Raw genomic sequence first — 14,613 nt, 5'->3', positions numbered from 1 at the left:
CTTTGTGCTTATACAACAAACAACTGAATTATACACTTTAAAAGGGTGGATTTTATGGTATGTGAATTAATGTTGCAATGAAAATATTAGAAAAAAGTCCAGAACTTGCTTGGTCTGGAGGTCCAGACGTTCATGTCTAGAGGTCATGTCTCTATTCAGATCTAGAACTGTGGGATAACCTTTCTGGGCTGAAGTTGTAAACATGGCTAACCTGAAAATATTTTAGAAAATATACTTTTCTGTGGGGCATCTGGAGAAAGACTTTTCATGTCTGCAAACTGTCCTTTCCTCAGAACAATTGTTTTGTTCTTTTATTTTCTTAGACATAAAGGAAGTTGGCATAATAAAGTATGCCATAGCATATTCAAACTGTGTAATTAAATGACAGAATAAAATTCATCTTGATTATTTGATGATTAGCCAAACTGCAGTAGCTAAAATAATAATACTCTTCTAAGAAGAGCACTTGTTGAGGAAAGGAATGTTGGCCAAAGAAAGAACCTTTTTCCTAATTTCCTAGTGTTTCTCAGTTGCGTGCCATGTTTTTCTTCATTATTCTTTGCCTTTTGTTTGTTTGATCCTTGAGGTCCCTATTACTTTGTCTTGTCTCCACACATTAGTGTTTTTAGCCTTAATATTGGGATGGGGAGATCATAAAATTCATTAGCTTTGAATACATAACCAGTCAATGGAAAGCATGTTGAAATAAATTTGAAGTTTTGCGTATTTAGAGATAAGATAGAGGCTTCATGTTTTTATGTTCAATCCTCTATTCTTCTAAAATTTATTAATACTCGCATTTAATATTTTACTACTTATTGTTGGCACCAACACTTTTTCACCTTAGTACTTCTGTTAACATTTTTAATTCAGTATTCTTATCCATGGTTGAAGCATTTGGAAGTGGTAACTCCGTGACATTTTGGGTAATTCAGCCTTTACTGTAAATTCCTTACAGACTTAATACTTTATTTGCTATAACAAAGGAAGTAATATTTATTTGTTGAAGTTATAGAATCATTGGGATGGCAAATGAGAAACTGTCACAAAGAGACTCCTATTTACGTCTTCATCTGCTTCCTTTTTTATGACAACATGTAGATCCTAAGAAGCATCCAAAACCTGTATTTACCAATGTCATAGTTTTTTGTTTTTGTTTTTTTTTTTTGCTGAGGAAGATTCACCTTGTACTAACATCTACTGCCAGTCTTCCTTTTTTTTTTGGCTTGAGGAAGATTAGCCCTGAGCTAACATCTGTGCCAATCTTACTCCACTTTGTATGTGGGACGCCACCACAGCATGGCTGGGGAGTGATGTAGGTCTGTGCCCAGGATCCAAACCCATAAACCCCGGCCACTGAGGTGGAGCACGTGGAACTTTAACCACTTGGCCACGGGGCCAGCCCCCCATAGTTCATGGTTTTGACTAATGGGAGGAGTAGCCACTGAAAACTGTGCTTTGGAAGCAGGATGTTTGAGATTTGACCTGAAAACAATGGACTGGCTCTTTCTGTTTTTTTATTAACATGTGATCTTGTATATATTTATTTTTCTGGTCAGGTTTAAGAGCAGGACTAGCTGCCTCAATTGCTGGGAGTTCTATTATCAACAAAATGTTACTGGCAAATATTGATCCTTTTGGTGCAACGCCATTTATTGACCCAGATCCAGATTCAATGTAAGAAAATACTTTTGCAAATACTTTGTTTTGGCTGTTATTGTTTCTGTTTTGTACTAACGGTAACATTTTAAATGTATTACAATAATTATGGTTCCATATACAAAAAGGGTCATCGGAAAATTTCAGAAGTGGATAATGATGAGTATGTTGACCCATTTGAGGTACAGTGGTTTTCACGATCTCTTGCTGAGGTGGGTCCCTTCCAGCCTGTAGTCTGTGACAACAACCGTATGGTGAAGTGAGGCACAGCTCTACTCACTTTCTCCTGGAATGTTTTATTCACTGATGCCTTCATATCCATATTTTTGCTATTCCCTTCACCTCCTTTCTTCTCAGTTTTGCCAAATCTGTCATCTTTCCACGCCCAGCTTCTGAGTTTACTTATTTCAGGCAGCTTCTGGCCCACATTGATCTCTTACCTTTTTAAAACTCCTAAAATAATTTTGACGGTTCAAGATAAACTTCCTTTTTCTTCCGTGTTCAATTTTGCTTTTGTTGTATCTCATTTCTCTAAGGACAGGCCTCAAGGACAGGACTGTATTTTCAACTTTGTACTTTCCAAAGCACCTAGAAGAATGGATTTGATCTAGTAGTTGTTTGCTGAATCCATATTTGTCTATTGATTAGAGTAGAAATGGAGGAGACTTTCTAACAATCAAAAAAAGGAGAGCATTGTTAGTACCTGACTGCAAGCCCCTCCGCACATCTGTGTAGTGAGGGGCTTAGGTAGGAGAGAGAAGAACTAAGATTTTGTTACAATTATTAGAAAAGTATTACTGTGACTCTCTCTCCACTTTGCCTTGCCCACCATCCCTTTATGTCACTTGTGCCAAAATTATACATATGGACTAGGATTGTGCACATGGGGTATGAATAAGAAGTGATTTCTGCTAAGCTTTACTCTCTTTTGTAAGGAATAGAAGCTTAAATGGTGTGAAGTGCTATTTTGTGTACAAATTGTAATTATTATATATTAACCTGGAATTGACTTTTATGTACTTCTCCTTGTTATCATAGAGATGGATATTCAGAAAAATGTGTCATGAACAATTACTTTGGGATTGGATTAGATGCGAAAATTTCGTTAGAATTTAATAATAAGAGAGAAGAGCACCCTGAAAAATGCAGGTAATTTTGGTAATAGTAATAATGTTATTACGTGAAGGCAATTTTACTTTAATTTCATTTATTATCTCTTTTGCTTACTCTGCCTTTCAAGAGTAAATAAATAATAGTTACTGAAATTGCCTGCCAACGTTTATTTTCAGGAGCCGAACTAAAAACTTGATGTGGTATGGTGTCCTTGGAACCCGGGAGTTATTACAGAGATCGTACAAGAATTTAGAACAGAGGGTTCAACTTGAAGTAAGTTCCTCTTGAAGTAAATACGTTTTGGATCATCTTACTTAGAAAAACAATTTCATTTGTGGAGCTAATTTGGTCTCAATTTCTCTTTATTAGTGATTAAACACTCAAGGGAAAAAATGAAAGTGATTATCAACTTTATTATAAAGGAGGTATAGACACTGGAAATGAGTGACACACATAGTTATCATTATCATTAGCTCCTGAGATATGGATTCTGCTGCAGAGTCATGGTGCCCCATGAAAAGGTGGAGCCGTGGAGTACATTTATAGAATAGGATTTTTAACAGACTTTCTCATTTACATTTCCAAATTCTGACCCAATTCTATAATGCTTAAAGTTTTACCCTATAAATAGCATTCATAGTAAATAGAATCTTTTAATTTAAGTGTATTTTTTGTTCCAATTATTTCTAACAACAAATTAGTAAAAGCAAAAGAGATTTTGATCTTTTAAATTTGTTAGTATTTTTTACTAATTTAAGTAAGAAATTAAGGACAGCAAAATTGATTTAATCTCCAATAACAGAAAAAAAGAAGTTTGGGGTCATGGCTCTGAAAAGTCTACTAATTTCTGTGAATTTCATTGTCTTTCACCCTTGGTTCAGGGCTCACTGTTTATGCTCATAGGCATGTCTTTCCTTTGTTGTTAGTCCTGTCCAGTTGATCAACTCCTAGTGACCCTCTGAACAGTGGAGCGGAACCCTGCTGGATCCTTTTGTGCCATCCTTTCACCTTCTGGTGCTATATCAGACAATCCATTGCTATTCATAGGGTTTCATGGCCAGTGTTTTTGGAGGTGGGTGGCCAGGTCCTTCTTGCTAGTCTGTCTTAGTCTGGAAGCTCTGCTGAAACCTGTCCACTATGAGTGACCTTGCTGGTATTTGAAATACTTGTGGCCTAGCTTTCAGCATCCCAGCAACACGCAGCCACCCCAGTATGACAACTGGTAGATGGGCGGTGTGGTTCTCTCACTAGAAATGAACCTGGGCTGCGGTGCGAGAGTGCTGAATCTTAACCACTCGACCACCAGGGCTGGCTGTGTTTTTCCTATCTTGTATCTTTTTATAACCAGACATTTTTAATTAAGGTATATCCTACATACAGAAAAGTGTTCAAATCTTAAGTCCAAAGATCAATGAATTAAACTGAGCATTATTGTTTTAGGTGTTATCTTAACACTGGAATGTGGACTAAAGAGGTGCCTGGCTCATTCATTATCAACTAAATGTCCTAGTAAAAGTAAGCCTCTTATACGTTCCTCTCTAGAACACAACTACATGATCAGCTGGTTTGATTTATCATTGCTTATAAAATTAAGATCAGTGTTACTGGCTGAAAAGATGCAAAATCAGGGAAGTTCACACCTCGTTAACACTGTCTTTGACAGCCCCATCCCCAGGTCAACTTGGCTTCTCGCTGATGTATTGTATAGTAATCATTTATTTTTCTGTCTATGTCACCTTGCCCCAGTGGGCCATACTCCTCTTAAGGACAGGTAGGAAATTGTATTCATCTTTGTAAACTCATGTGTTACGCAATACCTAGACCTGTCTCGAGGGGGAAACAGACAGGCAAATTATCATTTTACCATAATTTGGTAAGTACTGAGATCAAGCCCCATAGCTGGCCATCTTTAAGATTTAGGGAACTATCTGGAATCAAAATGGCTGGATTGTGTTTGTTCCTAGAAGAGTGTTGAGCTCTTCAGAAATAGTCTTTCTAGCCTTTTCTATGGGTAGTCCAAATTCTGAACAAGACTATCTTAAATACATAGCTACTTCTTACTCTCCATTTAACAGCAGTTCTTAACCCTTTTTGAGCTATGGCATTTCCTTTGGCATTCTGGTGAAACCATGGACGCCTTGGTTAGTCTATCTAAGGGTTTATCAATTTTATCTTTTTGAAAAACTGCCTCTTAGCTTGGTTAATATTTTCTATTTTTCTATTCTCTATTTCATTTATCTCTGCTCTAATCTTTATTAGTTTCTTTCTTCTTCTAACTTGGGGCTCAATTTGTTCTTTTTTTTTTCTAGTTCCTTAAGGCATAGATTTAGGTTGTTTATCTGGGACCTTTCTTCCTTCTTGATATTGACGTTTATTGCTATGAAATTCCCTCTTAGAACTGCTTTTGCTGCATCCCGTATATTATTGTATGTTGACAGTTTTTTTCTTGCAGTATTTTGAATATGTCATCCTATTCTCTTCTGGCCTGAAATGTTTCTGTCGAGAAATCTACCCGTAGTCTTATGGGGGTTCCCTTGTATGTAACTTCTCTCTTTTCTCATGCTGCAGTCTTTGTCTTTGACTTTTGACAGTTTAATTGTAATATGTCTTGGTGTTGCTGTATTTGGTTTCAGCCTATTTTGGGTCTTTTGGGTCTCATGGATCTGGATGTCCATTTCTTTCCCCAGTTTTGGGAAGTTTTCAGCCATTATTGCTTTAAATATACCTTCTGTCCCTTTCTTTTTTCCTTCTGCAATGCCTGTAATGTGAATATTGTTGCTTTTCATTGTGTCACACAAGTCTCATAGGCCTTCTTCACTCTTCTTTTATTTTTTCTTTTTGCTTCTCTGATTTGATGATTGCTAATGTCCTATTCTCTACATCACTGATTCTTCTACTTGGTCTAGTCATCTGCTTTTGAAACTTTCTCTTGAATTCTTCAGTTCATTTATTGCCAGCCCTAGGGTCTGGTTTCCACACACCCAGGTAAGGAGCTGAGTCACAGCCCCACCTGCTGTGAAGAGTGTCTCCCAGCCACATCTGACCAGAGGGGCTGGTGGGAACACCTGGAAGCTGTGTAGCTTAGCAACACTCCAGCCAAGAGGTGGGCTGGCAGAACTGATGCCTCCAGAGCAAAGCCAGTGCTGGGGGTAGAGTGTTCCCCAACCATCTAGCAACCCTGACCAGAGAATCCAGGCAACCACAGAGGCCATTCTACAGCCTCACTTGGGTAGGGAACCAAGCCAGTAGTCCTATCCAACTGTTCTCAGCCAGTGGCACACCCCTGCATCCCTGACCTCAGAGCTTGAACAATTGCCTTGCCCCCAAATACACCATAACAGTAGCCACCTGCCCAAGGACATTACCAGTAGACATGCCTAGAAACACAAATTGAGCTGTCTCGTGAAGATGTGTCTCTGCCAAAGCAAACCAGTAAAGTCTGGAAGAGGAACTTGATTACTCAAATGCAGAATACCAATGCAGGGAATAAAGGATCATGAACGACTGAGTAAATGTAACACCAAATGAAACTAATAAAGCTCTAATAACTGATCTTAAAGAAATGGAGATTTATGAACTGTCAGACAAAAATTCAGAATAATCATCTTAAAGAAGTTTAGTGTGGGGCTGGCCTGGTAGTGTAATGGAGCAAGATCAGAGTTGGGACTCCCACAAAGTGACCCACAATGCTGGGGGCATGTTGGTTTTACCCTCTGGGTTCTCTTTTCCCACTAGAGGCACCGGAAGCTCAGGGGACACTTCTCTGCACGTGGTGCTGTGCTGGCCTGGGGGAGGGGCAATGCCGTCACTGTGTAGCCACTTCTCTTAGCCTTCTAGTGCGTCTGTCTTGGTCTCTGTGTTGCAGGGTGGGAGCTTCAGCCTCACCCCTGGGTTCTAGGATTCTCTCAGATGTCTTGTTCTTGAATAGTTGTTCTTATGAGGGGAGGGAGTGAAATCAGGAACAACCTACGTGGCCATCTTGGTGTCGTCACTCTCCCAACTAAATATTTTTTAATTGTTATAGAGTGCTATATGTGTTTCTTTAGTGCCACATAAAATAACAAAAATCTAATGGCATATATAGTAAATATCAAAAATTTTGATGTAATGATGAACATAAATGATATTGCAAGATGCCTGAAACATCTAATGTAATGTAACACAAAAATGTCTGTTTTTCTGTTGGTAATGAAGTCATAGGTATTGTCAAAATGTGCTTTGTTACCTACGTTTACGATTGGATACAATGCTAAATTTCAGAGGTTAGTGGACAGAAGAGATACAGACTGGCATGAGAGTTAACAGATTCTTGAATCTACACATAGACCGCTGGTTTCTGAACTTTAGGTTAAGAGACCTTGATATAGAAGTTTATGTCAAATGATAAAAAGGGAAATAAAATCAGTAAAACAAGATAAATGAAAACATGTTAATATATATAAAAAGGTAAAGTAGAAAAAGTAGAGAATTCTTTATCATAGTTAAAAACAAACAAATCACCTGCTACTCCTGAGGACTATGGAAGGCCCATTGTCTAAAACTTCATTTCCCTGATGCTGGATCACTTGGGATAAAGGTGGAAAAGAGAGACCCAAGACTTGGGACACTGCCCAGAAAGATCCCTTGAAAGACAGTGCCAGTACTTGGCAAAAAAACTCAACTTTTTCTCAGAGAAGTTTCCTTTCCCTGTTGTATTGTATAGAAGAAAGACAATCTGAGTTCATGTCTTGACTTTGAATTGGTGCGGAACAAAGACTTTGACCTTAGTTTCCCCATCTGCGAAGTGGATAAGTAATGCTTTCATGCAAGATCATAGTTCAGTGAGTCAATGCATAAGAAATCACAGTGGAAATTGAAAAGAACTATACAGATATAAACGGTTTCTCAAGCCACGTCAACTGTGAATCTGATGTGTACCCAGGTTTCAGAACCATTGAGTGACATTTATAATCCTCTTTATAATCATGGGAATGCCAGAAATTAAGATTGACATCATAACATCAAATTTTGCTACTTTTAGAGTAGAAACACCTTTGATCTATGAGTATAAAAATTTCATTAACATTTCAAGCTCTTTTCTTAAGAAGTGTGACTTTTTTGCTCATAATATACCTAATTTACACATGTCAAGTAGTGTGTTTTATTTTTTAAGTGAAATAATGATTATATGCTATTTTGAGTCCTTTAAGTACTAAGATACATGAAGTAAAAACAACTTTTAAAAAACAATGTTTATCTGTCGTCTATAATGAAATACATAATAAAGAACAAATAGTTAATTCACATTCTTTTATTCTAAATATTCTCATAAGCAGATAATGGATATTTTCATAATCTGTTTATACCCTTTCTAAGACTCTAAATTTAGTTTATTGTATAATAGTAATTTCTGTCTTTGTTTCATTTACTTTAATAACTGGGTATAACTACTTTTTAAATCACCTTATAATAAAGTTTACTGAATGCTTTCTACATATTGCCTTTAATTCTTAAAGTTTGTGAGGTAATTGTTATCATGCTTTATGAGGCAGGTATTATTATTCAGTTTGGAGGAGTAAAGTCACCTGCCCACGATCAAACAGTTAATACCTGGAGGAGCCAAAATTTCAACTTCAGTGTTTTTTCACCGTAAAACATTAATTTGTAATTATGACTGAAGAAAGAAATTTGCTGGCATCCTACTACGTGTTTTAGGTGCTTTCCTATCCCTTCCTTATTGGCCACACTATGGACTAGGCATTATTAGCCCATTTTACAGGTGAGCAAAATGAAGCTCTGAAAGTTTAAGGGACTCACACAAAGAATAAGTGACAGAATTCAAAACAGATCCACTGGACCGCACTGCCCAGTGAAAGGGGAAGAAAGCTGATACTAATCAGAAAAAAAGTATAACGGCAATTCTCCAGCATTTGGCCACATCATGAACCACAAGTGGAAATGTGGAAAGACAGAGAAGATTATAAAAGAATGTAGCACTTCTCAAGTTTTTCCTGATTATAAGAGAAATTGTTGAGTCAGGTGACCTTAATATATTGAATCTCTGCTTCTTACATTTTTCCTAGGAGACTCTATGAAATGGATATTAAGCACCTAACTCTGGGTGTTTTGCTTCATGTGTATATGTTAAATTCAGCAACAGACATGGAACTTCCTTCTGAAAATGTTGACCATTTTTCATAGTATGTTTGCAAGTAGTGTTTCTCTTTATAAAATCTTTAAGACTGCTCTGAATTGGTTTTTAAATACTTCTTTTATATTTACAGAGATAGCATTTTTCTGTTTCCTTAAAGTTAGTCATATGATTTGAAACAGCTTATGATAAAGCACACAGAGATATCTGTTCAATTTATTGGGTTCAGAAAAAGTTTATTTTTCTACTAAATACTTAATGTTCATTCATTGAATGAACACTCATGGAGCAGCAGCTAGGTGCCAGGAACGGCCCTAGGTGCTGGATACAGCCTGCATCTTTGAATGTGTTTTCACGAAAAGGAAAAGAAAGGAATTGTAAAAGATGCCTATGGGGGTAAACCAAGTATAAATTATCCTCAGTTATTTAAAATGATTGAAAAATGAATCCAAACTGGCTTCTCATTTGTTCTAAATGTTGAAGATAATTTTGATTGGGCATTAAAATGCAATTTTTCTAAAGTTATGTTAATTATTTTTTGATTTGAGAATTATTTAATGAAAATATAACATCTGTTTTAAGTATGACATCTGCAAGCTCTTCACTTAAAATGAAGGCTTAAACCTTCTACTCAGTAAGAATTTATTCCCGTGGCAAATACAATTACTTCACCAACCATGGGATTTCTTTTTTAATTTATGTGGTAATTAAATTGGTATTTAAGTGATTAATTAGAAGGCATGGAGTGCTTCCTGACATGCATGTTTTCTTCTTAAAGAACTTGGTTTTGAGTTTAGCCGGTCCCCCAGTTGGTTACAGACACAGGCGAAGTTCCAGGACTTGTGAGAGGCACTAGATGAGGTGGTCAGGACCCAGAGTCACCCTCACAGAGGCTCCTTTATAAAGGATGCTTAAAATAAGTACAAAGATGGCTATAATACAAATGAGAATATCATAAGTGATCTAAAAAGGACTCAAGGAAGGTACTGCTTGATCTTGGAGGAAAAAAGAGATAAAACATTTTTAAAAATTTGATCTTCTGTAATAACTTCTGCTATAGTTGTTTATACTTTTTAAATTTTTTTTTTTTTTTTTTGCTGAGGAAGATTCTCCCTGAGCTAACATTCACTGCCAATCTTCCTCTTTTTGTTTGTGAGCTGCCACCACACCATGGCCACTGACAGATGAGTGGTGTAGGTCCATACCCAGGAACCGAACCCAGGCTGTCAAAGCAGAGCATGCCAAATTTAACCACTAGGCCATTGGGTCTGGCTCTGTACTTTTTAAATGAAAAAAAAAAATTAGGTAAAGGTAATGTGTAGGAATATATTTATAGGAGAGCAAGCATTACCAACACACTTTCCTCCACCGTCCTTTGTCTTTGGTGTTCTAGTGTCTTCACACTAGTGGTTTTGCTCTTCTTATCTAACCTCTAAGCTTTTGACCTTACAGTGTGATGGGCAGTATATTCCTCTCCCCAGCCTGCAAGGAATAGCAGTGTTGAACATTCCCAGCTATGCCGGAGGCACTAACTTTTGGGGTGGAACTAAAGAGGACGATGTAAGTATTTCCTTGCCCTTTCCAGCTTCTAGAGGCTGCCCACATTTCTGGGCTCATGGCCCTTCCACCGTCTTCAAAGCCAACAAAGGCAGGTTGAGTCCTTCTCATGTTGCATCACTCTGATCTCTTCTGCCTCCCTCTTCCACTTTTGATGACCTTTGTGATTACATTGGGCCCACCTGGTCATCCAGGATAATCTCCCCATCTCACGGTCCCTAATTTAATCATATCTGTAAAGTCTCTTGCCCTGTAAGGGAACATTCACAGGCTCCTGGGATGAGCATGTGGACATTTTGGGGGCAGGGAGGGGGCCTACCAAAATACCTTTCTGTGCTTTTAATTTTCTAAATTTATGTGTGTATTATTTTTATTTTTAGAAATGTCAAAAGGGCTCATTCGGCCATTAAAGTTTGTCTATTGCTATTTTCTTTGTATCCTTTCCTATATTAAAAAAAACACACAACCTAACCAATGTAGTTGTTCTAAAAATAATAAAATACAAAAGAGAACACAATTATTAAAGTAAATCTAACGATAAAAATGAGAAGTGTTATTGTGATCTTTATTTGAAGAGTCACATACATTGACAGGCCCTTTGACTTGAGGCTTTTGAAAGGATGGTTCCCACTGGCCCATTTTCTCAGGGCTCTTAAATGAGCAGGCAAGGATTAAAGTATAGAATAAATTGGAAAGTATTTGTAATTTTCGTGATATGAATATATCCAATCCTATTAGAGTTTAAAAACTTACATTAGCAGTCAGTTTTTTGTCAGCCTATCACTACTCTTAAATATTTTCAGGGGAAGACATCAGTGAGATTAAGATAAATAAAGCTAACGTCTCTTGAATACCTACCGGGTAGTTAGACAGTGTTCTGAGATCTTCACATTCGTAATTTAATACCCACAGTTTTTATCTAAATTTTACCAATGAAGAAACTGACTCAAAGTTTACACAGTAAGTAGCAGAGACAACATTTCAAACTAGGCAGTCTGATCACAGAAATGATAAGAAATCATCAGTGTGTGCAAGTTTGTGTCCTGATATTTTCAGTGAAGGTTTTAATTAGGATACTACTTTATACTGAATAATTTTTTCAGAGGCATGATTATTTATGATATGGTAAAAGAGACAATACAGCTGAAATTTAAAATTTTGGATTAAATTAATTTTGTGAAAATGCATTTAGTGTCGAAGCAAAGTAAGCCTATGTGATTTTTATCCTTTGAGGTTTCTATTTCCATATTCTCAAATGCTCTAAAAAGTTGTTACGTTAAGATGTAAAGCACATATACATACTGCTTGTTACACCTTGAAAGATTCCCCGTACAACATACCAGGTGAACTGGAGCAGAAGTTGCATCTCCATTAGCCTTAACCTTATGAAATCCATGTGATCTTTCGAATTTTTCACATTTCCTGAGATTATACACATCATTTTATCAAGACGTCTAAGTTCTGTATGCACAGACATTTAATACATTTTATACCGAGATGAATTCTTTGGAAATATAATAGTTCACTAATCCTAAGAGTGCTTTATGAGGGGCATGAATGTTATATCCACGTGGGTTTTAAAACCTTTTTTATTATGTTTATTTATTTTAAGCTATCCACAGTGATTATTTTGTCCATGGACTAGCACTTCCTAATAATATATACTTAATTTTCTGCTTACTATTTTTATAGATTTTTTTTAAAAATATGTGTATTGCAGTTTACATTGCTCGATGTGCCGGTTTACTTGAGCCTCAACTTTATTAGTGAAAGTATAATGTAGTTTTTCCTTTCAGATATTTGCTGCACCATCATTTGATGACAAGATCCTAGAAGTCGTTGCAATATTTGATAGCATGCAAATGGCTGTTTCAAGGGTTATTAAGCTGCAGCATCATCGAATAGCTCAGGTTTGTTTCTCAGATCAAACCTGACTTCACTACTTGGGCCACTGGGGACACCTTTCCAAATGACTCCTACAGTGTATATTCGTCCATAAAGTACAGACTTTCTTGTCATGTCAGTTGTTAGTATGTCATCCTAAGTGGAAAAGCATAGCATTCCATCCCACAGATTGGACTAAAAGTCAAGCTTGAATGCAGATTGAGTGTCAATTTCTCAGGATGATTCCTACTCTAAAATGACTCGTTTTGTTTCAGTGCCGTACAGTGAAAATCACTATATTTGGTGATGAGGGAGTCCCAGTGCAGGTGGATGGTGAAGCATGGGTTCAGCCTCCAGGGATTATCAAAATTGTGCACAAAAACAGAGCTCAGATGCTAACAAGGGACAGGGTATGTAACAAAAATATTTTTCCAGATTTTTATCAAGCCTTTCCAAAAAACTCACAAATTTTTATGAAAAATAGAAACCAAGGAAAGAGATTTAAATTCACTCTTAAATCTGACATTTAAGTCATTGTGGTTTTAAATATGAACAAATATTTATTTAGTTTTAAAAAAAATAAGTAGTCTTTATTTTTAAGTTTTTTTAGGTTTAAAGAAAAAGTGAGCAGAGAATACAGAGAATTCTAATTCTGTTCCCACATACCTCCTCACCTTTCCAGTGAACACATAAATTTCCTTATAATGTTCTCCTCACCATCTTGCATTAATGTGCACATTTATTACAGTTGATGAGTCAATACTGATACATTATAACTAACTAAAGTTGTAGTTTATGTTACTGTTTGTGTTATACATTCTATGTGTTTTGACAAATGTATAATCACTTGTATCCACCATTACAGTATCACAGAGAATAGTTTCCCTGCCCTAAAAATTCCTTGTGCTCCACGTTTCTATCCCTCCCTCCCTTACCCCAACCCCTGGCAACCAGTGATCTTTTTACTATCTCCATCGTTTTGCCTTTTCCAGAATATGTATTTTTAATTAAGGTCACACGCATAACAAACAAGACTGCCAATGTTCCTCCTATGTATTATACATATAATAGTAAAGATTGAAGCATAAATTGAAGCTATCTGCTTTTTTTAAGATTGACACCTGAGCTAACATCCGTTGCCAATCTTTCTGTGTTTTTTTGTCTTTTTCTCCGCAAACCCTGCAGTACATAGTTGTATATTCTAGTTGTAGGTCCTTCTAGTTTTGCTATGTGGGACGCTGCCTCAGCATGGCTTGATGAGCAGTGCTAGGTCCACGCCCAGGATCCAAACAGGCAAAACCCTGGGCTGCTGAAGCAGAGTGCACGAACTTACCCACTCGGCCCTGGGGCAGACCCCTGAAGCTGTTTTTTTTAACTTTTCAGTGATATAGTCATCATCATCAATGACACTACTTTTTACTTGTTGTGATACACTGGAAAATGTTAAAATATCTTTTTTGTACTTATGATTTAGTTCATGTGGTGTTAGAATAGGAAAAAAGCAATAGTGATTTGAAAGTCATTCATATAATATCTAAATACACATTTGGGCCTCAGAGTTCTAAAGTAACAATTCCTTGTAATATTGATGTCAAATAGGCTTTTGAAAGCACTCTGAAATCTTGGGAAGATAAACAGAAGTGTGATGCTGGTAAACCAGTTCTTCGAACCCATTTGTACATCCAACATGCCGTTGACTTGGCAACAGAGGAGGTGTCGCAGATGCAGCTCTGCTCCCAGGCCGCGGAGGAGCTCATCACCAGGTATGGTGGTCCTGCTGGCTTTTGGGCTGTGAGAAGTCTGGTGTTGACCAGTTTTGTTTTTTTAATTTTAATACATCATCGGTTTGCGATATCTAAAAGAGATAATTTTACTCTCTCCATTTACTGCCTTATTTATGCCTCAGCAATTATGGCTCTCCTTCATCAGATCCTCTCCAACACATGCATCTGCACACCTGTGTTCTCTACAGAACAGATCTTGGATTTCCTGAAACACAGTGGAGAGCTTGCCTACTTACCATACCACACAGTACTCTTTCCCTCATTGTTTGTTTCCTCAGTTTACACATAATCTTTACACTATGCCGTTCACTATGCTGCCTTGTAATTATTAATTAAATGTTTATGGAATGTAGAAAGAAATATAAACATTAACCCTGCTCCCAAGGAGGCTTGGAGGGTGGTGATGGGTGGCAAGAGTCCAAGAATTAGTTTCTGACAGACTTATCACAGAGATTGCAAGACCATACAAGTTAATTTTAGTAGACA

At 37.0% G+C, this 14,613-nt stretch overlaps 1 protein-coding gene across 15 annotated transcripts in view; it reads left to right on the top strand.

Annotated features, from left to right (window-relative positions):
* DGKH (diacylglycerol kinase eta) overlaps positions 1-14,613 on the top strand; it is a 175,313-nt gene that overhangs the window by 140,638 nt on the left and 20,062 nt on the right. For all 15 annotated transcript variants that reach the window (XM_070578389.1, XM_070578387.1, XM_070578390.1 and 12 more), the window contains 7 exons: positions 1,560-1,677; positions 2,698-2,808; positions 2,949-3,045; positions 10,355-10,462; positions 12,256-12,369; positions 12,619-12,753; positions 13,943-14,106. In XM_070578389.1, coding sequence (XP_070434490.1) covers positions 1,560-1,677; positions 2,698-2,808; positions 2,949-3,045; positions 10,355-10,462; positions 12,256-12,369; positions 12,619-12,753; positions 13,943-14,106 — 847 coding nt within the window. The remainder of the gene's footprint in view (positions 1-1,559; positions 1,678-2,697; positions 2,809-2,948; positions 3,046-10,354; positions 10,463-12,255; positions 12,370-12,618; positions 12,754-13,942; positions 14,107-14,613) is intronic.

This window comes from Equus przewalskii, chromosome 16 (assembly GCF_037783145.1).
Source record: "Equus przewalskii isolate Varuska chromosome 16, EquPr2, whole genome shotgun sequence".
NCBI classification, from domain to species: domain Eukaryota; kingdom Metazoa; phylum Chordata; class Mammalia; order Perissodactyla; family Equidae; genus Equus; species Equus przewalskii.
The sequence above is the reverse complement of the archived record's forward strand: the minus strand, read 5'-3'. Positions and strand labels throughout refer to the sequence as shown.